This window comes from Bubalus kerabau, chromosome X (genome assembly GCF_029407905.1).
Source record: "Bubalus kerabau isolate K-KA32 ecotype Philippines breed swamp buffalo chromosome X, PCC_UOA_SB_1v2, whole genome shotgun sequence".
Lineage (NCBI taxonomy): Eukaryota > Metazoa > Chordata > Mammalia > Artiodactyla > Bovidae > Bubalus > Bubalus kerabau.
In genome coordinates, this window is record NC_073647.1 from 20,894,809 (window position 1) to 20,921,123 (window position 26,315).

At 40.1% G+C, this 26,315-nt stretch overlaps 1 protein-coding gene across 4 annotated transcripts in view; it reads right to left on the reverse strand.

Annotated features, from left to right (window-relative positions):
- Positions 1 to 918: 918 nt before the first annotated feature.
- Positions 919 to 26,315, reverse strand: part of USP26 (ubiquitin specific peptidase 26) — a 45,895-nt gene continuing 20,498 nt past the window's right edge. For 3 of the 4 annotated variants that reach the window (XM_055564673.1, XM_055564674.1, XM_055564672.1), the window contains exon 5: positions 919 to 3,897. In XM_055564673.1, coding sequence (XP_055420648.1) covers positions 943 to 3,633 — 2,691 coding nt within the window. In that variant the 5' untranslated portion in view covers positions 3,634 to 3,897 and the 3' untranslated portion in view covers positions 919 to 942. Of the gene's footprint in view, positions 3,898 to 15,370; positions 15,482 to 26,315 lie in introns of those variants that run through there. The other variant, XM_055564675.1, reaches the window with a different exon arrangement.

Here is a 26,315-nt window from a genome sequence, read left to right on the forward strand (position 1 = left end):
TGTCCCTCTGAAGAAAATGGCATGGCAGTCTTAGATAACCAAGAACTCTTTGCCAGCAGACAAACAGGAAAACGTGTTGAATTTCTTGAGGGCAAATCAACTTCTCCATTCTCAGGGTTTAAGCTTGATGGTATATAGCCCTTTTGGCATTAAAGAAAAGTTAAGCAAACAATCTGTAGACCTGATATGGTGTTCAGTCTCATCTATGTACGCCCAAAAGGATGCATAAACTACAGGCTTCATTTAGTGTTTATTGTCAGGACCCTAGCAACTATTGTTTTATTGCCAGGACTTGAGCAACTAGTTTTTTCATTTGTTTTGCCAGAACCTCAGAAACTGCTTTTTCCCATCAAACTGCTGAATCTGATCAGCAGAAGAGTAATTTTGTGTCTTTTGATGTTAATATTAATACACTTACAAAGGAAAGGTATGAATGAATATAAGAAAAAATGTGATCAAACTCCTTTACAAAATATAAACAATTCAAATATACAACAGGAAAATACACCAATATACTCTACACACTATGGAAATGATTCTCCAACTTTCTGGAAGCTCGCCATCAAACTGCTGCCTCTCTCCTCAGTTTCAGAATTAGTAGGTCCATGGTGCAATCAAGAAACTGCATTTCTCACAAGTCCTCCCATGTTTCTTATAGTACTGGCTTGAGGACCACACTCAAAATTCACTGCATTAGTAGAATATGGAAAGCACAGTTCTAGTCTAGTAGGGGAGATAAATGTTTATCACAGAACTGCGGGTTAAGGTGTCTCAATCAGGGTTAGAACAAAGATTTATTTTCAGGTAACTGTTTCTGCTTGAACTTTGGTCCTGGATGCTAGTTGCTCCTTTGTGCTTGGCTAGAGTTGAAAGTTTTCCTTCCATGGAGAAAGTGATAGCCAGAGAGGGAGTCAAGCAGATTTGTGCAATTTAAGTCTGTCTTTATTCCTGCTCTTGAGAGGTCTTCCCTGCCTCTGTGCTTAAAGGTGGGGAGCTCTCCCTTTCCAACAGCTCTTCAAAGATCTCATTATGCATGTAAAAGAAAACATACCCAGAGGAAAGTCTAGCTTTTTGCATTGTGGCCTCTTCGATATTTGACACCTGCAAATCATTGTAAGTGAACCACTCTTGCCTTACAAAGTCATAGGCATCACTGATATAATGGCCTGAATTTAGGCTCTTCCCAAGATGGCTGAGAACACCAATGAGCTGGTAGCCCTGACGATCTTCCATCTCAGCTTCTTCTTTTGGTTCGTTGGATGCCACTTCTGTCTTCTCTATCCGTAAAGAGTCCTTTTTTCCAGGCTTTTTATTGCGACCCGATGCACCTGGGGAATTCACCTCGGTTCCCTGGACGCCTGATTCCTTTGGTCTTTTGAGTTTCTCTGTGCACTTTTTATTTTGAGTCTTTGTCTTTGGAATGCTTTGAAGCAGTGTCAGCCAAAGGGCTTGTTCATAGGTTTTCATCCTTTCTTTATCTGGGGTCTGTTCAGCCACTGGGGAAACTTCTGAAATTTTGGCATTTTCATCTTTATCTTCGGTGGTCTTAGCCACAGCCTCAAAATCTGCAAACATATTGATTCTCTCATCGCCCTTTAGTTTTGGATTTTCAAACACTTTCTGACATACATCTGGGTCACTGATGGTTATCTCTCTCAGAGAAAATGAGCAGTCTTCCATATTCATTGTTAAGGCCACTGCTAACAGCTCTCTTGCAACGATTATTCCATCTTGTGAGTCTGCCAATGCAGAGTCTAGTATCTCTAGTACAGAGCATTTTCCGAGGTCTTTTTGTTTCTCTTCTTCTCTTGAATCTTCATGATGAACATGATCATTTTGTGGTTCGGGCTCTTCGTCTGGTACAATGTATGAAGGCAAAGAATTCATGAATTCCAAGGCCATCTTTGTTGACGGTGTCAACTTACTGATAGCTTTAGAATTTATGTTTCGAAAGATTTTTAAAACATTGAGATTCATAAGATGTGCTTTCTTGTTTAAAGGAAATGGTGGTCTGGTATTTTCATTGCAATGGGAAGATATCTTTAAATTTTTGGAAATAATGACTTCTTGGTCATCCTTCTTTAAGGACCGAAACTCAATAAAGTTATAGCGCTTCAGATGAACAATAAGGACCCTAGGTAGCCTACTGAATGTATACTTTTTATCAGATTTCTTGTGTTTACACTGCTCACATGTATACTCTAGATTTTCTGTTTCGAAGAAAAGATCAAGACTAGATTGAACAGAAAAGGGAAGTGCTTGCTGTCCTTGGGGAAGATTGATGGAGAGGTAATTATTCACTTCTGTCTTAAGAACAGCATGCCCACAGCCTTTACAAGTAATAGAGCACAGCAACTCAAACTCGAAATTAGTGATGACAGGACAAAGGAGTGCTTGCTTGGCTGCACTGCCAGCAAAAAATGGTTGAGGTGACCTTTCTTCCTTAGATTCAATTTTAGTCTTCACAAGTGTGTTTAATTTTTCCATTTTTTCTTTCATCTGACTTAAATAATGACCTAAAAACTCATGGGCATCATTCTGCCTGTTGTTAGCGAATATCTCTACAACTGCTGAAATGGTTTTTTTAATATTCGCAAGTAACCTCTTCTTAATATTTATGTTATAAATGTCTTTCAAGACAAACATCTGTGTCAAGCACATGCTAAGTGCATCAGGGGGAATTTTACACCATGGGTAACTCCGATTGAGTAAATCATCACCAAATGATGGGATCGAAAATAAAGACTGCAGAACTGCATTCATGTAACAGGTGTTTCCCAAATTGGGGAAGCCTTGCCATAGTTTCTCCGGGTAGTAGTCAAGAGTCAGCTTGAGTCTGTCCCAATATGGGTCATCCTTATCATACCCTGGTTCTGACAGAAATGTGAAATATATATTCTCAGACAGTTTTGGGATAAGATTGGTGCCATGTAGGTAAGGACTGATCTTAAATAAAAAATCTAAATCTAATTTACTCTGTTTTAACCCTTTTATCCTCAATTCTTTCTTCTCATTGTGGCTTACATTTCTTAATAGGTATCTCTTGGATTTCCTCTTTTTCACAGAGCTACTCTCATTTTGGAAATCCCATGAGAGCATCTTATTCCTCTTCCCATATTCATCTTCTAATAACTGTTCATAGGTAGATGTTAGTGATTCTGATGCAGATGAAGGTGTCCCGTTTTTTTCTTCTTTCTCAAAAGGTTGACTATTTGACTTCTGACCCACTTTTTGAAATGAAGTTTCATCAACTATCTTCTGTACTGTTGTGCTGGCAGAGGCACTGCTATCCACATCAGGTCTTATGGGTGGTGGAAGATGATTTTGACAGACTCCATCCAGGAATGCCTTCAATTTTTTGACATCTGTAGAGGATACTTTTTCCATAAAAAAGAAGCTGTTGTTTTGGAAAGTTAAATGCAGGTGATTCACTTTTTCCCCATAGGAGCTAATGATCATGTTTTTAATATTATTATGTAGTTCAAAAGTTCTGCTTTCTCCATTACAGAAATAGATCACCAATCTAGTTTTCTTCTTTTTTCCCGATAGTTCAACGACTGCTTTCTTCGACTTAGACATCCCATTCTTCTTGTTCCATAATTGGACAAAACCATGTGCTGCTACAGGATCCATGGTTTCTTTACAAATTAAATACACCTATCTTGAATTATTGACAATCTTAAAGTTCCAATATGTTGGCAAGTTCACCTCTGGAGACAACACCAAAGAAATAGTTCTTTAGTTCTCTATATAGAATGATCCTGTTTCAAGTGCTACTTTTATCCTAGAGCCTCTTCAGGCTCTGGATAATCCAGCTCTCTAGTGATAAAACCAGTATGCTTCAAGAGCTATCCACAGTTGCATGAGGGCAGAGTCTTGATTTCCAAAGCAAGGCCTCTATGGAAAAAAAAATCAAGAAAAATTATTTAAGTTATCAGAGAAATGCTTGGATAGAATTCAAACCTCACTCTCTCACACTAAATCTCTTTTCCACTGCAATACTAGATTCTATCCTGATTAATTTCCACACTTCAACTGAAATCATTAAACACTTTGAAGACTTTCAGTACATAGCTGAAGGGCATAATGAACAGTGTCTCAAGTGTATGTATATGATATGCTAATCCCCCTGTCACAGAATGACCCCACAGGCCAACCACAATAAGTGAATAAGAAAGTGAGAGGCCCTATGCAGCCCTCAACCCAATAACAGATGGACAGTTGAATCTACTTCCTTCCAAATCCTGTTATGTTCTTTTCTTTCATGTAGCACCAGAGTAAGTCCATACATTCTACCCCATGTAGGGTGGGGGCCTAACTACCACTGCTTAAAGCAGGTATCAAAGAATTGGCTAACTTCAGCTCTGGCCACAGGGTCCATATAACCTTAGCTAGCTCCCTGTACTCAAAACCAGCCAGGAAGGATTAGATGTACTTAATCACTCAAAATTTTAAATTTCTGAATAACACTGTAGTGAACCAATCTGAATTAATGAATAGCTCAGCACTTAGCTCTACAAATGTTTTTTATCCGAAAGCATATGTCCAAGAATTGATTGGAAATTATGTTTTCTCCCTACATAGTTAATATTATTCCTGAATCTTGTCTATGTTATTAACTTGCTCGACAAACCCTATCTTTATGAATAATACTAAATGAAACTTCTGCTTGATTCCTATCCAAATTATCAAAAACTCAAAATTGGTGAAGCAAACATTAATGAGATTTTTGTTTTATCAAGTATTTTATCTATCAACCTATGTTTAGTAAAGTAGGGATTGCACTCATCCATATAAAAAAGTGCATATGAATCCAAGTGCGAATGATTATGTTTATCATGATGGAAATGGGGCCATAAAAACTTTGAAGCACAACTGCAAATTCAAGTGCTTGGATTATTTATAGTTCACTGTCCTACTATTGGTGCTAAGTAGGAGTTTAAACTATTCCTCTCCACAAAAAGTCTTAATTGCTCCTATTTCAACCACTTGAGAGAAACTACAACCCCAGAACTGTTAGGGGAAGCACACTGATTGAAACTGCCCACCCTAGCCAGGCACCATAGTCACCATTTGCATGAGTTGTTTTATGACAGGAGGTCCTGATAAGGAACACGGAACTAATAAGCCACCACCAACCAGAAGAGGTCGAAAGGAGACACCGCGTGACCGTCCACTTCCCAGAATCCCTCTCACTAGCATCCATCTTGGCTGAGCCATGCATGTGCCACCAGGAAACACTCTGAATTAGAATGATTGGCCAAAGACCACCCGGAAACTAATCCCATCACCATAAAACCCGACATTGCAAGCCACGCGGCAGAGCAGTTCTCCTGGGTTCCCTTACCCTACTGCTCTCCACCCGGGTGCCCTTTCCCAATAAAATCTCTTGCTTTGTCAGCACGTGTCTCCTCCGTCAATTCTTTTCCGAGTGTTAGACAAGAGCCCGCTCTTGGGGCCCTGTAGGGGGGCCTCCCCCTTCCTACAACAGAACCACTTCTAGTTTGCATTTTAAAACGCTGTGATCCCAGTTGATCTGTATTTATCAAAAATGGTTATCCATTCTTTGAAATGATTGCCAAGATAATCTAGACTCTCACGGCATTTCCACTCTCTGCTTTCAGAAGCAGTGTAGAGACATGTTTCCAAAACGATGGCTCTACTTGTCATACCTTCTTCCCAGTTCAACTTGGTTCCATTTCATTCCCAAATAAAGGAGACTTCTTTGAGCCCACCGAGTACTGGAAGTGAAGATTAAGGACTGTGTTGCTGATACACAGTTTAATGGTCACTGCTCACTTCCTAGCACATCTTGAGCTTAAATCTCCTTTCTTGATTCTGCCTCATCACTCAAAGGCTTTTAGGGTTTCCTTTGATTGGTAGGTTTGGGGGAAGATTTTAAACTAAAATGTATCAATTCTTTAAAACTCATCTGGAGAGAACTTTTTGACTATTCTATACAGCCTAAAGTAAACATATGATACTCTTCCTCCTTTGCCAGACCCTCACCAAATTCAAAACATATGGATGACAACTACATTTAAAAGTTATGAAAGTCAAAGTGCTTTTCTCTCATTTTTGTCCACAAACTCAGTACACTAAGTTTGATTAATCACCTACTAGTGCAACACACTGGGCTAGCTGCTGGTCTCAAAGTATAGCCAGAAACTCATAAAGTTGCACTACTCCTATCATATTTGGAGACATGGCCTACAGTGTCAAGAACTTGATCCTAAGGTAGAAATACTCCAGGTAGAAATGTCTGCTTTGCTGTTATTCTACTAATTTACTTTACACTCATCTTCTTGGTCACTGAGTATTTGCTAAGCACCTGCCTTATGCTGATTATGAACTCTTGAGTGTCTGCTTCATGCCAAGTATTGTGGTCAGTGTTCTCAGGGACAAAAGGATGTGAGCATTCACTGTCACTAAACATCTTAGACTCCAAACATCACTGCGTAAACATCACAGTTAAAGGGGCCTTGCTTCCAGTGGGAGAATCTGGGAAAATATCCTTTCACTGCCATTGTCTTGAGCTTAACACATACCACAGGTGGGAGCTGTATTTTGTAAAAGAGAAGATCACCTGGACTGAGATTTCTCAAGCCCTATCCACAACTCTGCAAAATGATGAGGCTTAACCTAATGTTCTGCAGAGCAAATAAGAAATTGGTCCTTGGGAAGAATGCCTGCAAACTTGAGAACCTGGAAACCCAGGTTATCCATTCTATAGTAAGATAATGTAATGAGGACTTGTGAGGCTTTTAGAGTATTTACCCTCTGTATCTCTTATTCCCACCATTCATGCTGTCATTATTTCAAGAATTTGAAGTGAGAGAGCAAAGGCAAACCTAGCATATGGGGAGAAATCCTGCCCGGTTACTCAAGCAAGCCTTACTGGATAGAAATGATGCAGGACCCATGAGCTGATATGCTAGGCACTGAACGCACTAAGTTAGAAAAGATGGGACCGGATATTACCAGAGGTTTCCAGTAATTCCTAGGTATCTCCACAAAGCACAAACAAGAGCTGGAAAAACCCAACAACTTCAACTCACACTTATTTTAAACTAAACATAGCTTAGTGTCCTAGGATAAGCCAAATACACTATCAGGGCCATTAAGATAACTGAAAAATGATCATCTTTTTCCTTTGAGGACTCTATGCTATAAGACTATGATTCTAGGTAGAATATACTTAATAAGCACATTGAATTTCCCAAGACAGTGCAAAATAAAAGGTATTTTCCCCACCAATTAGGTGACATGTTTTAATCTGGGCTTAGAAACTATGGTCACCATACAAAAAACATGGTTATGAATATGTTGGTATTGGCAAATGGGAAGAGGGGATTTTCAAAACCCAATAGGCATTCATTATTCATTCATTCCTGAAACAAATTTGTATGGCACACTAGCAAGCATTGTATTAAGCACTAGCTATAGAATAATGAAAAAAAAAAACCCAAGATTTCATAAAATTTTCATTCTAGTAGAGGGATAATAATATACAAACATAAAATATATAGAATACCAGATGGTGGTAACTGTCAAAGAAAACATAAAGTTAAGAGGACAGGCTGTGCCCCAGGCTTGATGGGGATGTACTTGCTGCCTTCCCCAGAGTGGCCCGAGAAGGCTGGACTGATAAGGATGACATCACATAGCAAGGCCTTGAAGGAAGTGAGGAAGCAAATGCTTAGATGCAGGGTGCTCCAGGCAGGAGGAAGAATAAGTAACAAGGCCCTCAGGTGTGCTTAACATGTTATAAACAGAAAGCAGATCAGCATGGCTGGAGATCAGTGAAGAAACTTCAAGACAGAAGAGAAAGAAGGTGCGAACGTTTTATAAACAAGTAAACCAAGAGAGTGAGTGGACTGGTAAACGTGCTGAGCAGCACAAAGGGTCCACTTCAGGCTAGTGGTCATGAATTTACAGCGAAACCAATGGGCGTGTTTGAGTTTTTCTGCAGCTATACCTAGCTGCCCGGCTGTCATGGTGCAGATGTGTAATAGACAGAGCTATGAATTTAACTTTGCTCAAGATTTTGCCATTAATAACCAAGTAAGAAGGAAATGACCAACCTAGACAGCATATTAAAAAGCAGAGACATTACTTTGCCAACAAAGGTCCATCTAGTCAAGGCTATCATTTTTCCAGTAGTCATGTATGGATGTGAGAGTTGAACTATAAAGAAAGCTGAGCACTGAAGAATTGATGCTTTTGAACTGTGATGTTGGAGAAGACTCTTGAGAGTCCCTTGGACAGCAAAGAGATCCAACCAGTCCATCCTAAAGGAAATCGGTCCTGAATATTCATTGGAAGGACTGATGCTGAAGCTGAAACTCCAATATTTTGGCCACCTAATGCGAAGAACTGACTCATATGAAAAGATCCTGATGCTGGGAAACACTGAAGGTGGGAGAAGGAGATGACAGAGGATGAGATGGTTGGATGGCATCACTGACTCAATGGACATGAGTTTGAGTAAACTCCAGGAGTTGGTGATGGACAGGGAGGCCTGGTGTGCCGTGGGGTCACAGTCCGTGGGGTCACAGTCAGACACGACTGAGCAACTGAACTGAACTGAACTGAAGAAGGAAAAGTCAGGTGTCAGAAGGAAGTGATTATAAATATGGACTAGAAAGGGTGAAATGGGAGTGGAGAACAGAAACATGGAGACATAGCCTAAATCTCATGAGATATTGGGGATGGGGCTGGAGGTGGGGTAGAAGCATCAGGGGACCAGGAGTTCAGCTCCCACTTCTGTAGCTGTACTTCTGCCCCATGCTTCTGAGCAGCTGTCAACTGCCTGTAGACTTCCTTCTCAAATGCTACTGCCTTCTTCCTTTCAGTTCTTTCACTCTTTCTCCCTTGGCCCCAAAGCTGGAAGTAACTAATGGGGATGGGGGTGGAGAGATGAGGAGTATGTGGACAGGGTTAGAGGCAGGCAGGATCAGATGCGGGAGGGGGAAGGGAAAACCATCCCCTCTCTTTTTTCAACTTCCCAAGTCTGGGTTAAAGGTCAACACATCAAGAGGCGCAGTGCCTCTAGGGCATTAGCAATTAAATCCCGTCATTATGTTTGGCCCCAGCTTCAGTGCACATGGCTTTTCAAAATGATTGGATCAGGGCAAACTGCTTCTTTCTCTGGTTTAAAGGTGCATTTCTCCACTAAGCAAATGTCCAAGTCATTGTATAGCAGAGAAATGCCATTATTTTGCCTCTTGACATACACTGCACATAAATCTCTCCATAGGAGGCCGGGACCGAAATGAGAAGAAATCTCCACTAGCAAATTGTTCCCATGAACTACTCAAGCTTTGAACCTTTTCTCAGAGACAGGTTTGGCAGAGCTTTTTTGTTGTTGTTTTTCATTCTTTTAAAATGATTATGTTAGTGCTATTAATAAGACATAGTTGATTAGGAAAACAGAATGCAGATTATTTTCCAGAAATTAAATATGATTTCATTAAGAAAGCGCTCTTTCATGAGAAAGTGCACTTGTTACATTGAAATCAGAATATTTGTTGGTACCTAGTCGAATATGGACATCAACTATGTACAAGATGTGAAGATGAAGCAATAAAGCACTCCCAACCTCAGACAAGTTGTAAGAAAAATATACTGGAAAATGGCAGTTCAAGGAAAATGTATTAAGTAAAATTCAGTTAGTGTTGGGCTTCCTTGGTGGCTCACAAGGTAAAGAATCTGCCTGGAACGTGGGAGACTTAGGTTCGATTTCTGGGTCAGAAAGATCCCCTGGAGGAGGGCATGGCACCCCACTCCAATATTCTTGCCTGGAGAATCCTCATGGGCAGAGAAGCCTGGTGAGCTACAGTCCACGGGGTCGCAAAGAGTCGGACAGGATTGAAGTGACTAACACACACACACTTTCAGCTATTGTTACGTAAGAGTTCATGGGTTTTCTGCCATCTCAACTTCTTATGGCATTTCTTCTCTGTCTGAAGTTCACACATAATCTCCCTATTTTTGTCTTAGTTCTACTCTTCCTTTTAAGATCGAGTCCAAGTCTCAGTTCATTCAGAATGAGTGCTAGGGCTGAGTTTTCATGCCTCAGAAACTCAGAGCATTCAGTTTTTTAAGACTGTCACTTAGCCTATGCTACCTTGCATGGCTGCTTCACATGAACTGACCACAAAGTTAACAAGTGCCAGAGAATGACGAGTGGGCATACTCATCATTCTGTACTCATCAACTGTACTCCAATTTATTTTCAGTCAGCGTGGAGTGAAACTGCTTTCCCAAGGGAAATCATAAAGCTGGACAAGTAGGAGTCCTTTAAGGGTTGGGATCAAAGAACTCTAACTTTCCTTAAGAAAACAGTGTCCAAAGTTTTAAGATGAGGGCCGGCAGGACAGGAAGGGGGTAAAATTAAATGGGCTGGAACTGTTACTGGAACATCAAGCTATCACATGAAGAGACCAGGTTAAATGAGACGGGAGACTGAACAAGTGAAAACTACTGTCTATAGAATTTCAAAGGCACACACACTTAAATGAAGCAATTCTATTATGGTTTTGTCCTCAAGATATAATTGCAAAACTGTTAATCTTTGAAACAATCAGTATATTTAACTTAAGTAACTTTTAAATGACCTATAAAATGAGAGTTTCCCTCTTTTCTTGCAGTATTGGCAAAGATGCAAAATCAGTAAAAAAAAAAAACACATTATATAAGAATTGCTACACTTATGTAGAATATCAATTAGTTATCAAATATAAATTGAAGTAAGGAAAGTCATTAATAAGGAGCACTGTGGCATTTCCCCTACTCCCACATGGAAGTCAAGTGTGGCATAGGAACTAAGATTGGGGAATCACTTTCAAAAGAGATGTGTGGCTGCATCTCACACTCTGGTTGCACGCTTATTAAGCAGCTAAAATGTTTAATTCCAAACTCATGTGCTAGAATGTGAGAGACTTGGGAATACTTGACATGTTTACTCTGGAGGTGGAAGGGCAAAGAAACCAGTGACTGCTCAAGCTGAAAAGTCAGGATACAGAATGAATGACCCCGATCACAGGGCAAGAGGGGGCCACAGTGAAAGCAAGCTCCACTTGCTCTATTTGGACATGAAACTGTACAAGATTTGATGGACTACATGGCAGATAAGAGGACTACAACCTCATGAGGAAAATCATCCCCAACTGCCAGAAAAAGGTGATCCTCCAGGTAAGAGGCCCTTGGGAACACTGCAGAAAAGTAGGAAGTGAGATGAGAAATCACAGATTAGCTGGGTGCCCTGGTTCTTTCCTGTGTACAGCAAATAGCAAAGTCCCATCCCCAAAAAGCTTTGAGGAGATACTTTTAGGATAATTAGTGGAGTGGATTCTGCTGAGGTGGATCAAGCAGGATGTTTTTGGTCTCACATAACACAAGAGGGAGCTACAGCATTTTCCTTTCTAAGGTAAGAAAGTGAAAGTGTTAGACACTCAGTCGTGTCTGGCTCTGTGACCCCAAGGACTGTAGCCCGCCAGGCTCCTCTGTCCATGGAATTCTCCAGGCAAGAAAACTGGAGTGGGTTGCCATTTCCTCCTCCAGGGGATCTTCCCAACCCCAGGATTGAACCTGGGTCTCCCATATTGCAGGCAGACTCCTTACCGACTAAGCCACTAGGGAAGATCCTTTTCTAAAGTAAGGAGAAGGAGGGCAGCAATTCCAACACATCTGCAGCTTGGTTATGGATAAATGTGACACCGTTAGGCCTAGGAAGAGCTATGAGGGAACTTTACAAAGCCACTTTTGGGGGAAACACTCAAAAATGTGTTAGATGCCACAAGTGCTGGAATTAAAATCTCTTCTCATACCTTTAAAACACCCATCTGTCTTATCTGAAAGATCAGTTAGTTACCTGAACAGGAGAAATGCAAAGTTGCCTTAACTTGTTCATTGCTTTATTTTAACTTGTCTGTAAATAATCTTAGGAATGGAGTCCCAGAACCTAAGTCATACCTCCAATCCTTCTAAAACAGCAGTTCTCATTCATCTCCCTACTTAAGCAGTCCCTCATTCTGCATACCAGTTTTTCCCTCTTTGCTGCCATTAACAAAAATGCCTGTGTGTGCACGTGTATGAGAGAGAAAACACTTCAAAAAATCAAAGTAAGTGCTCCTGCTTCCAGTGACTAACTCATTGTTTGAAAAAACAGAGCTCCTCTCAGCTTAGTCATCTTGGAACGAAAAGGAACTCACAAAGCTGAAATGAGAAAATGAGCAGCTGCTCTGGACTTGCATCCTTGCACAGCATCCCTAGAGTCCAACAAAGCACCTCATTCCTTCTTTCTCTGCTGATATTTTAGTGATGTTTATGTGGTGCTAATGGAAGCACTCCTCAAGTGAAAAAGGCAGAGCTAAGAAGCTCTGCTCCAAAAGATGAGCTCATTTATAAAAAAGCAGTCAAGAAAACATACCACCTTGCTTCAGAGGGCCTACAATCCTTCAAAATGTAATACTGAATCAGTGTGCTATACACCTGAAACTAACACATTATAAATCAACTGTACTCCAATTTAGAAAGGAGGGGGTGCTGAACTTGCTTTCATGTTCCACCCATAGGACTATGACTTGACTAGCCCTGAATGAACTCAAAGAAGAAAGGAAGACATGACTAATCAAGTAGTAGTAGCCTTTAGCATGAAACACTAGGTTACCACTCAAATGTTTTAAACTTATAACCAATGATCAAGGCGTACATAGCTCAAATGTTACCTCTCTCATGAATCCCTTCTCCAGCTGATCTTCCTGACCCAGATATTAAACCGGGGTCTCCTGCATTGCAGGCGGATTTTTTACTAACTGAGCTATCAGGGAAGCCCCTTTCACTCAGTCATGTCCGACTCTTTGCGACCCCATGGACTGTAGCCTACCAGGCTCTTCCGTTCATGGAATTTTCCAGGCAAGAATACTGGAATGAGTTGCCGTGCCCTTCTCGAAAGTAGTAGTAACCTTTAGCCTTTAGAAACACTAGGTTGCCACTCAAATGTTCTAAACTTATAACCAACGATCATACATAGCTCAAATGTATACCTCTCTCATGAATCTGTCCACCAGTCTCCCAACTCAGTGCTATCCCTCTTTCCTCAATTATTGCTTCTTATCTCTGTTAACTTTAAAAATCACATGATGGGAGGCAGGGCACATGTACTCCCCCAGTAGATAAGTGCTGAGAACCAAAGTCATATACCCTGTATAGCTTCCTGTCTATATTCGCATGAGTCTTCTATTCCACTATTTTCATCAATATGACCTTCCTACCCAAAATGACTTGGCCCAGAAAGATACAAGCTGCAAACAGCTTTTCAGTTCATTCCAGCAACTCTTCAAAACAAAGCCTCGACTAACAGTTTATATCCCACAACTTTTTCAACCTCTTGCCTCCAAATCCCTGTTGTGCCATGCCCACCATTCTAATCTAGTTTATCATGATTGTTACCCAATCAGAATCAAGCATCAATCTTTACCCAAGTCGGATTCTCCATGGATTATTACCTGTGTGTCATTTTCCCAAGACACAGTAAGGATTTCCATTTACGTCTTTTGGATAGGTGAAACCTTATTTTTTTAATATATGAAGAAAGCTTTCTTTTTTCCATAAACAAAGCTGAGCACCAAAGAACTGATGCTCTTGAACTGTGGTGTTGGAGAAGACTTGAGAGTCCCTTGGACTGCAAGGAGATTAAACCAGTCAATCCTAAAGGAAATCAGTCCTGAATATTCATTGGAAGGACTAATGCTGAAGCTCCAATATTTTGACCACCTGATGTGAAGAACTGACTCATTGGAAAAGACCCTGATGCTGGGGAAGATTGAAGGCAGGAGGAGAAGGGGACGACAGAGGATGAGATGGTTGGATTGTACCGCTGACTCGATGGACATGAGTTTGAGCAAGCTCCGGGAGTTCGTGATGGACAGGGAGGCCTGGCGTGCTGCAATTCACAGAGTCGCAAAGAGTCGGACACAACTGAGTGACTGAACTGAGCCATATGGGACAGCATAGATAAGGTGACTGTAGGCATAGCTTAATTCCTTATCAGTTCTGGAAATTCTACCATTATATTTACTTCCATATGGCTTTCCAATCCCCCTTCCAGACTGTTGAGGACATCTGACACAGTTATCAAGACACTAGAGCCCAGACATCTTGGAGTGTGAAGTCAAGTGGGCCTTAGGAAGCATCACTACGAACAAAGCTAGTGAAAGTGATGAAATTACAGCTGAGTTATTTCAAATCCTAAAAGATGATGCTGTTAAAGTGCTTCACTCAACATGCCAGCAAATTTGGAAAACTCAGCAGTAGCTACAGAACTGGAAAAGGTCAGTTTTTATTCCAATCCCAAAGAAGTGAAAGTCGCTCAGTCATGTCTGACTCTGCGACCCCATGGACTATACAGTCCATGAAATGAATTCTCCAGGCCAGAATACTGGAGTGGGTAGCCTTTCCCTTCTCCAGGGGATCTTCCCAACCCAGATTTTGAACCCAGGTATCCCGCATTGCCGGGGGATTCTTTACCAGTTGAGAAACAAGGGAAGCCCAATCCCAAAGAAGGACAATGTCAAAGAATGTTCAAATTACTGCACAACTGCACTCATCTCACACGCTAGCAAAATAATGCTCAAAATCCTCCAAGCCAGGCTTCAACAGTACATGAACCGAGAACTTCCAGATGTTCAAGCTGGATTTAGAAAAGGAAGAGGAACCAGAGATCAAATTGCCAACATCTGTTCGATCATAGAAAAAGCAAGAAAGTTCCAGTAAAACACCTACTTCTGCTTTATTGACTACGCTAAAGCCTTTGACTGTGTGGGTCACCACAAACTGGAAAATTTTTAAAGAGATGGGAATACCAGACCACCTTACCTGCCTCCTGAGAAATCTGTATGCAGGTCAAGAAGCACAGTTAGAACTGGACATGGAACAACAGACTGGTTCAAAATTGGGAAAAGAGTATGTCAAGGCTGTATATTGTCACCCTGCTTATTTAACTTATATGCACAGTACATCATGCGAAATGCCAGGCTGGATGAAGCACAAGCTGGAATCAAAATTGCAGAGAGAAATATCAATAACCTCAGATATGCGTATGACATCACCCTTATGGCTGAAAATGAAGAGGAACTAAAGAGCCTCTTGATGAAATTGAAAGAAGAGAGTGAAAAAGCTGGCTTAAAACTCAACATTCATAAAACAAAGATCATGGCATCCATTCCCATCACTTCATAGCAAATAGATGGGGAAACAATGGAAACAGTGACAGACTTTATTTTCTTGGGCTCCAAAATGCTGCAGATGGTGACTGCAGCCATGAAATTAAAGACACTTGGTCCTTGGAAGAAAAGCTATGACAAACCTGCTGCTGTGCCTAATTGCTCAGTCGTGTCTGACTCTTTGCGATACCACGGACTGTAGCCTGCAGGGCTCTGCTCTCAGGATTCTCCAGTCAAGAATACTGGAGTGGGTTGCCATGCCCTCCCTCCAGGGGATCTTCCAAACCCAGGGATCGAACCCAGGTGTCCTGCATTGCCGGCAGATTCTTTACTATCTGAGCCACCTGGGAAACTCGAGACCACCAGAGAGGGTGGCTTATCCCTTCTCCAGGGGATCTTCCTGACCCAGAAATTGAACAGGGGTCTCCTGCATTGCAGGCAGATTCTTTATCCACTGAGACACCAGGGAAGCCCACAAACCTAGACAGCGTATTACAAAGCAGAGACATTACTTTCCTGACAAAGGTCCATTTAGTCAAGCTACGGTTTTTCCAGAGTTGGACCATAAAGAAAGCTGAGTGCTGAAGAATGGATGCTTTTGAACTGTGGTGTTGGAGAAGACTCTTGAGAGTCCCTTGGACTGCAAGGAGATCAAACCAGTCAATCCTAAAGTAAATCAATCCTGAGTATTCACTGGGAGGACAGATGCTGAAGCTGAAGCTCCAATACTTTGGCCACCTGATGCAAAGAGCTGACTCATTAGAAAAGACCCTGATGCTGAGAAAGATTGAAGGCAGGAGAAGAAGGGGACAACAGAGGATGAGATGGCTGGATTGCATCACTGACTCAATGGACATGAGTTTGAGTAAACTCCAGGAGTTGGTGATGGACAGGGAGGCCTGGTGTGCTGCAGTCCATGGGGTCACAAAGAGTCGGACACGACCGAGCGACTGAACAACAAAGCAGGAGTCTATGGAGTTTGTGTAGCTGATAAAAAAAAGATACCTGCAAAGACCCATTTTGCCATTCAATATTCACACTTCCCTTTTTACCAACTGAACATAAATAGAATAAGGAAGCCTTCTTATCTCATGAAACAACAAGATGAAGATTAATACTGCAATAAAGAAGCCTTATTAATTCCAAGAGACAACCACCAGAAGATAAGATACAACCAGAATTGAAGACTGAAAATCTTTCTTAAAAACATGGTTCCTTGAAGATGCCCCTGAACCACTGCAACAACCATCATATTTATTTATGCTACTGAAGTTCTGTTTTGTTCCTGGCAGTTAAAAGCTCAGGACCACTGGACATGGAATACCATGAGGTTTAAGTCCAAAGGTTGGGAAAGGAAAAGTCATGCTAGATTAATTGACTTAAAAAGTTAACAAGTTCAGGATGGCAGAGTAATATGAAAGCTCGTAAGAGCACTGATCCTTAATGAGCTGGAGCTGTTACACAAGGAGTGAATTTACTACCAACACAGTTTCTGTGATGTGACCCTGTAGTTTGCATGACATACATTAAAACATTTTGTTACATGCAGTCAAAACTTCCTAAATGATAGTTTTAATCATTAATTCCATATTCATGTTGAAAAGCCTTAAATAGAAATTTTGACAACCCAAGATATAGCTCTTAGGTGAAAAATAATGAAAATAATTAAACTCCTACTTCTTTAAGCCAGTAGAATTACTTAAAATGAACAGTTTCCTGATAGTCTAAGTTTCAATTCCACATTCACATTCCCTTCTAGTATGGAATAGATGGGATTTTGGCTGTCAACAAGGGAGCAGTTAAATATAGAGAGAAGAAATTGTAGAAATGAGAGCTCCACATCAACAAGCAGAAGGCACTGGGAAAACAACAAAGCAAGAGCCGTTAACAGCCCCTCTGGATGGAGAGTCTGGTGCTAAGAGTCACTAGGATGTGGAATTTAGTGAACCCAAGATGTGGTCCCAGAGATGGAGAATGAAAATATGATTTATGACAGTGGGGTCTGAGTCCAAGAGACACTGAAGTAGACAACTGGTTATCCATTTAAGGAGCTAAGACAGCACCCGTGGGTGGGAATGAAATAATATTCAGATTGCAAATGGCACCTGATGCCATATGTATGACCAACTGAATGAACACAGTGGGTCTGAATATTTACAAGGCTTCAGAATGACTTGACTTTTGCATTGCAAGGTGGATTCCTAGCCACTGGACCACCAGGGAAGCCCCAAGAATTACCTGACTTTGAAATGTAGAAAAGGGAGTGAATGTATCTGTGACTACCAAAAAGGTGGAAAAATGTAAAATTTGATTTTTATTCCTGTTAAAGACTTCACAAAATGAATTTCACAATTGCAGAAAGAAGTCCCTCCACAGGTATCACTGGAAACATCAGCTTGATTATATTTCATCTCACCGAGGGTGTGTGAGTGCTGAGTAGACTAGGAATAGTGTAGTGAAGGGCTGTTGATTTTTTTGTCTGTTAGCCGGCAATCAGAGCACTGCCTGCCCATCATGGTGACCCAAGATCCCTGTCCACCAAGATTGGTACAGGTGACGCACATGAGCCATGCAGAGACAATCGGATGCCACAGAGCTTAAACATCTTGTCTTACAATGTAGACAAGGGGGAGCCCTGGCAGTTGTGTCCTCTTACCATATGGATAGGGCCTCTTTGTGTCAGGTAAGAGCCAAGACTTACAGGACAAAAGAAAGCAGCGCTGAGAAACAGAATGAAAGTCAATGCTGTATGTGAACTAAAGTGCCTCCATCAGATTTCTCAGTAATATGCCATTCATTCCCTCTCTTGCTTAGAAGCTACTTTGAATTGCTTTTCTTTCTGACACTTTCATTTAAAGTGACTCCACTAATATACTATGTGTACATTACTTGGTTCAAGATATATGGTCACTGTTAAGAAGCCCATGAGATGGATATATTAAAAAAGGAGGATATGAACCCTGAATACAGTATAAACTCATGTCTTAACAAAAATATGACTAGAGAAAAAATACAGTGTTAATATTTTCTACTGATAGAAAACAGATTCATACTTGAGACAAGCACAGTAAGTAGGATTAATCTTTTAATGTGAAAATTCAGGGGCCAGGTCAATGTTATTTCCTAGATATAAGTAAATCCCACATCCCTCTACATGCCAATGGGCCACAGAGCAGGAACCTCTCTGAGGTTGGTAAATGTTCAGACTTAAGAACTGTTGGCACTGATGAGATAAAAGGTCCTTACTCTCACAATCAAGTATGTCAGGTAAGGACATTCAGGTCAGAGAGGTTTTAAGTGTCTGAGCCGAGACTAGAACTTAAATTTCCTACCTAAGTACTTACCTAAGTGCAGAGCCTCATTTCCTAAGTACAGTCTCTCCCCTTCCAGTCTACTCATTACGTGAAAGGAAAGGGGACACATTCTGGGGATGAGGAGCAATACAAAGATCTAAAGTACAAGGAATAGTGTTAGGTTGAAGGAGAGAGTTGGAGTAATGAGGATATTATTTTGGTAATGGCACCCCACTCCAGTACTCTTGCCTGGAAAATCCCATGGACAGAGGAGCCTGGTGGGCTGCAGTCCATGGGGTCGCTAAGAGTCAGACACGACTGAGCGACTTCACTTTCACTTTTCACTTTCATGCATTGGAGAAAGAAATGGCAACCCACTCCAGTGTTCTTGCCTGGAGAATCCCAGGGACGGGGGAGCCTGGTGGGCTGCCGTCTATGGGGTCGCACAGAGTCGGACACGACTGAAGTGACTTAGCAGCAGCAACTAAACTGTCCTAGATAAACTCCAACAACTTCTGCCTTATTTTGATTTCTATTTTCTAGTGCCCGGAGTCTGTTCCAGGGGCTATGCTTCCTATATGTGGGCAAGAGATTAACAGCCTTCCAGAGATTCAAAAGAAGCGACTGAGTCCTCTAGACAGCATTTACTTCTTTAACTTTAGATGGAGCTGACCAGGTGGGCATGTCCTTGGTCTCAAAGCTCCAATTAATTTTTTCTACCTTCCTCTTTTCCACTCGCTTTACATTTTTCCTCCTGAGTTGTAATGATGCAAACAGCACTGAGGCACCATCATCTTCCATATGTAAACTGAACACGATTCACATAATAGTTTTACAGCACTGAGCATTCAAGTCACAACTGCTGTCTGGTTTGTGTTGCTCTGTCTTAATGGCCAACAGAAAATACTCTCAGAGACCTTTATAGGAAAGCAGAGAACTTCTTAACATAATAGCATCCTAACAATTCACTGGAATGCATCATGGGCTTAGCTGGTTTTGAGAGTCTGTTCTTTTCCAAGCTTCTGATGCACTTTTTTTCCCTCTCACCGCCCATAATGAACCTCATTCTCTTAACTTATCAGTCACTCAAAATCTGAGTGACTTGAAAATTGAAGACCATCCACTTGGATAAATTATTTGGTGTAATGCCTAATGATACAACCTAAACAATCATATCAAATCTCACCCTTGAAATCCTAGTCCTGCATTCTATTACTCCATTTAACGTAGCCCACAGAATAACTGGTGCTTAGGTACTGTTACCAAACTGCAAACTTGACAATAAAATTATGGGTGTTATTTATCAGCTAAAGCATCTGTTACAGTCCTAGAAGACAGTCACAGAGATGGCCATTGCTTACATACAGGTGGCTGAAACTCCAGTTTCAAAGATCTTCCTGAAGTACAGTAGTCAGTTAGAGAGCTCATTCTAAAAGAATACATTTCTTAAAAGAATACATTTAAAATCTGCAGCAGAGATATGCTCATGAATATTTGAAATTAAAAAAAAAAAGAGCCTAAAATTTCAAGATTGATTGCACAACCATGTCTGCATTTACTGAAAAGATGGGGATAGAGGGTATGGGAAAAAATATTGCTTTGACTGAGTTTTTAAGAGAAGTGATGTGTTGCAGTTGGTGGGGCTGGGGCTAAAGGATGTAATTAATTATACTCAGTCTAGTTTCATGATTGAATGGAGGGTACCCCAGCTCTCAGAACGTTGCCAGTGACAGATTGGAGCTGCACAGATGCAGCAATGGCCCTTGCAGTGGGAGTCATTACATTAGGTGTCAGGCGATGTAAATCACAAGCAAAAAATGCAAAGCCCCACTCAGAGACAGAGATTAGAGTGAACCATGGAGTTGAATTATTATGTGAAATGTCTTTCTGCTATTAAAACACAAAAGAGACAAGCCAAATTGCCCTTTAAACAACTGTAAATGCCAGACTTCCACACAGGGAATTTCTTTATCTGTGTTTTATACGCAGGCAATACTTTCCTTATTGTTCCCACTGATCCTCCATGGCTAAAGAAAGAAGAATGGAGGATGCCTTAGTCAGCATGGGTTGTCATAACAAATACCAGCATGGGTGGTTTAAAAAATAGAAATCTATTTTCTCATAATTTTAGAAGCAAGGCTTGGTTTCTTGGTGAGATTGCTCTTCCTGGCCTGTAGATGGCTACCTTCTCACTGTGGTCTCACATAGCCTTTCCTCAGTGTGTGGGCATGCAAAGAGAGCTCTCTTTCCTTATAAGGCCACTAATTCGATCTGATTAGGATCTAATCCTTTTGACTTTATTTAAACTTAATGACCTTCTAAAAGCCTTATCTCTAAATACAGTCACATTGGTGGTTAGGGCTTCAACATACGAATTTTATAGATACAATTCAGCCTAGATCAGAGGTGATGCTCACTGGGGCTGAAAGCATGATTGTTTTGTTACCAGTGAGACCTGTTCTCTCTTCATCGGAATAAGTCACAGGATCTAATAAGCAAAACAGAGTGTAATCAGGGTCCTGCAGCTGTCTATTAAGGACATTGCCTATGCTGAACAGAAATGAGTGAGTACTTAGTCACATTTGGCAGCCATTTTTTAAAGATTAGACACTCTGTCTGACTTACTCCACTTAGTACGATAATCTCTAGGTCCATCCATGTTGCTGCAAATGGCATTTTTTTCGTTCTTTTTTATGGCTGAGTAGCATTCCATTGTATATATGTAGCATATCTTTATTCATCTGTCGATGGACATTTAGCTTGGTTCCTTGTTTTGGTTATTGTAAACAGCTCTATGAACATAGGGGTGCAGGTATCTTTTTGAATTATAGTTTTGTCCAGGTATACGCCCAGGAGTGGAATTGCTGGATCATGTGGTAATTCTAGCCTCAGTTTTCTGAGGAACCTCCATTTTGTTTTCCATAGTGGCTGCATCAACTTACATTCCCACCAACAGTGAAGTAAGTTAGAAACACAAATGTCATATGATATCACTTATATGTGGAATCAAATATATGGCACAAATGAACATGTTTACAGAACAGAAACAGACTCACATAGAGAAGAGACTTGTGGCTGCCAAGGAGGAGAGGTAGTAAAGAAGGGAGAGGGATGGAGCGGGAGTTTGGGGTTAGTAGATGCAAGCTATTATACATAGAATGGATAAACAACAAGGTCCTACTGTATAGCACAGGGAACTACATCCAATCTCCTGTGATAAACTACAATGGAAAAGAATATTTTAAAAAGAATGTATACACGTGTGTAACTGAGTCATTTTACTGTACAGCAGAGACTGGCACAACAATGTAAATCAACTATACATCAATTTAAAAAAAGATGATGACCTGAATGAACAGTAGAGTTCAGGTGCTATCAAACTGTGAACACTTGGGCTATCCTTTCCCAATATCTGAGCACTGCCATTTTCTACCTCTTCCCTTCTGTGATCCCTTGCTACCAATAGGGAAGATGTGGTGGCAGTTCATTGGACCTTTTGTTCCTCCTGCCTGAACCTCTTGACATTCCTTACTCTCACTCCTTTCTGACCCATATGAATTTTCTGAAAACAGAGAGCTAGCAATTCCTAGAAATAGACAACTGAGGGATTTCTCTTTGTCAGGAGCTACACAAACAGCTCAGTGACTCAGAGGCAGAGATTTTGGACACATAACATTTGAAATTGCATATAATCATACCCATCAAAAAGGAAAACATTAATTCAAAAAGATGGATGCACCCCAATGTTCATAGCAGCACTATATACAATGCCAAGATATGGAAACAGTCTACATGTCCATCAATAGATGAATGGATAAAGATGTGGTGTATATATACATAATAGAATACTACACAGCCTTATTCCTATACACTAATAATGAGAAAACAGAAAGAGAAATTAAGGAAACAATTCCATTCACCATTGCAACGGAAAGAATAAAATACTTAGGAATATATCTACCTAAAGAATCTAAAGACCTATATATAGAAAACTATAAAACACTGGTGAAAGAAATCAAAGAGGACACTAACAGATGGAGAAATATACCATGTTCATGGATTGGAAGAATCAATGTTGTGAAAATGAGTATACTACCCAAAGCAATCTATAGATTCAATGCAATCCCTATCAAGCTACCAACAGCATTCTTCACAGAGCTAGAACAAATAATTTCACAATTTGTATGGAAAAACAAAAAACCTCGAATAGCCAAAGCGATCTTGAGAAAGAAGAATGGAACTGGAGGAATCAACCTACCTGACTTCAGGCTCTACTACAAAGCCACAGTTATCAAGACAGTATGGTACTGGCACAAAGACAGAAATATAGATCAATGGAACAAAATAGAAAGCCCAGAGATAAATCCACGCACATATGGACACCTTATCTTTGACAAAGGAGGCAAGAATATACAATGGATTAAAGACAATCTCTTTAACAAGTGGTGCTGGGAACTCTGGTCAACCACTTGTAAAAGAATGAAACTAGAACACTTTCTAACACCATACACAAAAATAAACTCAAAATGGATTAAAGATCTCAACGTAAGACCAGAAACTATAAAACTCCTAGAGGAGAACATAGGCAAAACACTCTCTGACATACATCACAGCAGGATCCTCTATGACCCACCTCCCAGAATATTGGAAATAAAAGCAAAAATAAACAAATGGGACCTAATTAACCTTAAAAGCTTCTGCACATCAAAGGAAACTATTAGCAAGGTGAAAAGACAGCCTTCAGAATGGGAGAAGATAATAGCAAATGAAGCAACTGACAAACAACTAATCTCGAGAATATACAAGCAACTCCTACAGCTCAACTCCAGAAAAATAAATGACCCAATCAAAAAATGGGCCAAAGAACTAAACAGACATTTCTCCAAAGAAGACATACAGATGGCTAACAAACACATGAAAAGATGCTCAACATCACTCATTATCAGAGAAATGCAAATCAAAACCACTATGAGGTACCATTTCACACCAGTCAGAATGGCTGCGATCCAAAAGTCTACAAGTAATAAATGCTGGAGAGGGTGTGGAGAAAAGGGAACCCTCTTACACTGTTGGTGGGAATGCAAACTAGTACAGCCACTATGGAGAACAGTGTGGAGATTCCTTAAAAAACTGGAAATAGACATGCCTTATGATCCAGCAATCCCACTGCTGGGCATACACACTGAGAAAACCAGAAGGGAAAGAGACACGAGTACCCCAGTGTTCATCGCAGCACTGTTTATAATAGCCAGGACATGGAAGCAACCTAGATGTCCATCAGCAGATGAATGGATAAGAAAGCAGTGGTACATATACACAATGGAGTATTATTCAGCCATTAAAAAGAATACATTTGAATCAGTTCTAATGAGGTGGATGAAACTGGAGCCTATTATACAGAGTGAAGTAAGCCAGAAAGAAAAACACCAATACAGTATACTAACGCATATATATGGAATTTAGAAAGATGGTAACAATAACCCTGTGTACGAGACAGCAAAAGAGACACTGATGTATAGAACAGTCTTATGGACTCTGTGGGAGAGGGAGAGGGTGGGAAGATTTGGGAGAATGGCATTGAAACATGTAAAATATCATGTATGAAATGAGTTGCCAGTCCAGGTTCGATGCACGATACTGGATGCTTGGGGCTGGTGCACTGGGACGACCCAGAGGGATGGAATGGGGAGGGAGGAGGGAGGAGGGTTCAGGATGGGGAACACATGTATACCTGTGGCGGATTCATTTTGATATTTGGCAAATCTAATACAGTTATGTTAAGTTTAAAAATAAAATAAAATTTAAAAAAAAAAAGTGAAATTTTGCCATTTACAGTAGCATGGATGGACTTGGAGGATATCATGCTTAGTGAAATGTCAAATACTGTATGATATCACGTATATAACTTATGATATCAAGAAAACTAACTAGTGAATATAACAAAAAAAAAAAAAAAAAAGGAAACAGACTCATAGAGAACATGCTAGTGGTTACCAGTGGGAAGAGGGAAGGGTGAAGGGGAAAGAAGGGTAGGCTTCCCAGGGATCTCTGGAAGCCTACTGATCCCTAAATGCAACAAGACCTTTTGTGAGCTCAGCCTTTTTATACACTCTATAATCTGCAGAGAATCCATATCCTTCAGTAAACCCTTAATAATAATTCATTTTAAATGTTTATTTTAAATAGATAGTTATTTTAGAAAGTTTTAGATTTAATGCCCATCATTATCAACAGTCATACATCTCTTGCATTTCTGGTATTAGTAGTTTGTGCCTTCTCTTTTTTAACCTTCACTACCCTGGCTAAATTTTACTCTCTTTTCAAAGATCCAGATTTAATTTCCCTGATTTTTTTCTATTATTTTCCCAATTTTAATTTCACTGATTTTTCCTCTAATTTTTATTGAATCTATTTTTTTTTCTTTCATTTGCTTTAGGCTCATATTGCTTTTCTTTCTCTACTTTCCTAACATGTGAGCTGAATCATTTTTAAATCTTTCTTCTTTTCTAAATTTAATGCTATAAATTTTCCTTCAAGCACTGTTTTTGCTGCAACCTTACACAGTTTGATAAGTTTTATTTCCCTTCTTTTTTTAGTTCAAAATATTTTAAAATTTATCTTAAAACTTCTTCTTTGATCCATATGTTATTTAGAAATGTGTTGATTAATCTCCAAATATTTGTGGAGTTTCTATTTCTTATTGATTTTAAATTGAATCTTATTGTGGTTCAACTACATCCTTTACATGACTTCTATTCTTTTAAATTTGTTTAGGTGTTTTTCATCACCCAGAATGTGATCTATGTTGGTGAATGTTCTATGTGAGTTTGAGAATATGTATTCTGCTGTTGTTGGATGGAGTACTCTTTAAGTGTTAATTAGATCAAATTGACTGATGATGTTTTTCTGGTCAACTATGCCATTACTGATTTTTTGCCTGCTTCATCTATCAATGAATGAAAGGAGGGCACTGAAACTGCCAACTGTAATAGAGGATTTGTCTATTTCTTCTTTAAGTTTTACTTGTTTTGCCTTATGTATTTTGACAAACTGTTGTGAGATATAAATGCATGAAGAATTTTGTTATGTTTTCTGGGAGAGCTTTCTCCTTTTTCTCATTATGTAATGCTCCCTCTTATTCCTGATAATTTTCCTCGTTACAAAATCTATTTTGTCTAAAAATAATACAACTACTCATCTTCCTCCATCTCTTTACTTACAAACTACAGAATATTTACATCTAAAATGGGTCTCTCATAGACAACATATAGTTTCATTCACTCTGAAAATATGTTAATTGACACTTTTAGATCATTTGCCTCTAAAGTGACTACTGATACAGATATATTAATATCTACTATGGTAGTAACCATTTTTATTCCCTGCTCTTTTCTTTTCTTCTTCTCTATCCCTGCCTTTTCTGGTTTTAATCAAGTGCTTTATGAATACGTTTTACGTCTTCTTGTGGAATATCAACAATAGTTTAAAAGAAAATTTAGTGATTCTCCTAGTGTTTGCAATATGTATTTACAACTAATCTGACTTTCTAATAACACCATACTTCTTCACAAGTCACGCTCATATCTTGTAACAGAGTATTCCCAATTCCAAATGCCTATCCTTAATAATATTGCCATCAATAGCCTCACTTTATCCAGATGCTGCTGCTGCTGCTGCTGCTGCTAAGTCGTTTCAGTTGTGTCCGACTCTGTGCGACCCCATAGACGGCAGCCCGCCAGGCTCCCCCATCCCTGGGATTCTCCAGGCAAGAACACTGGAGTGGGTTGCCATTTCC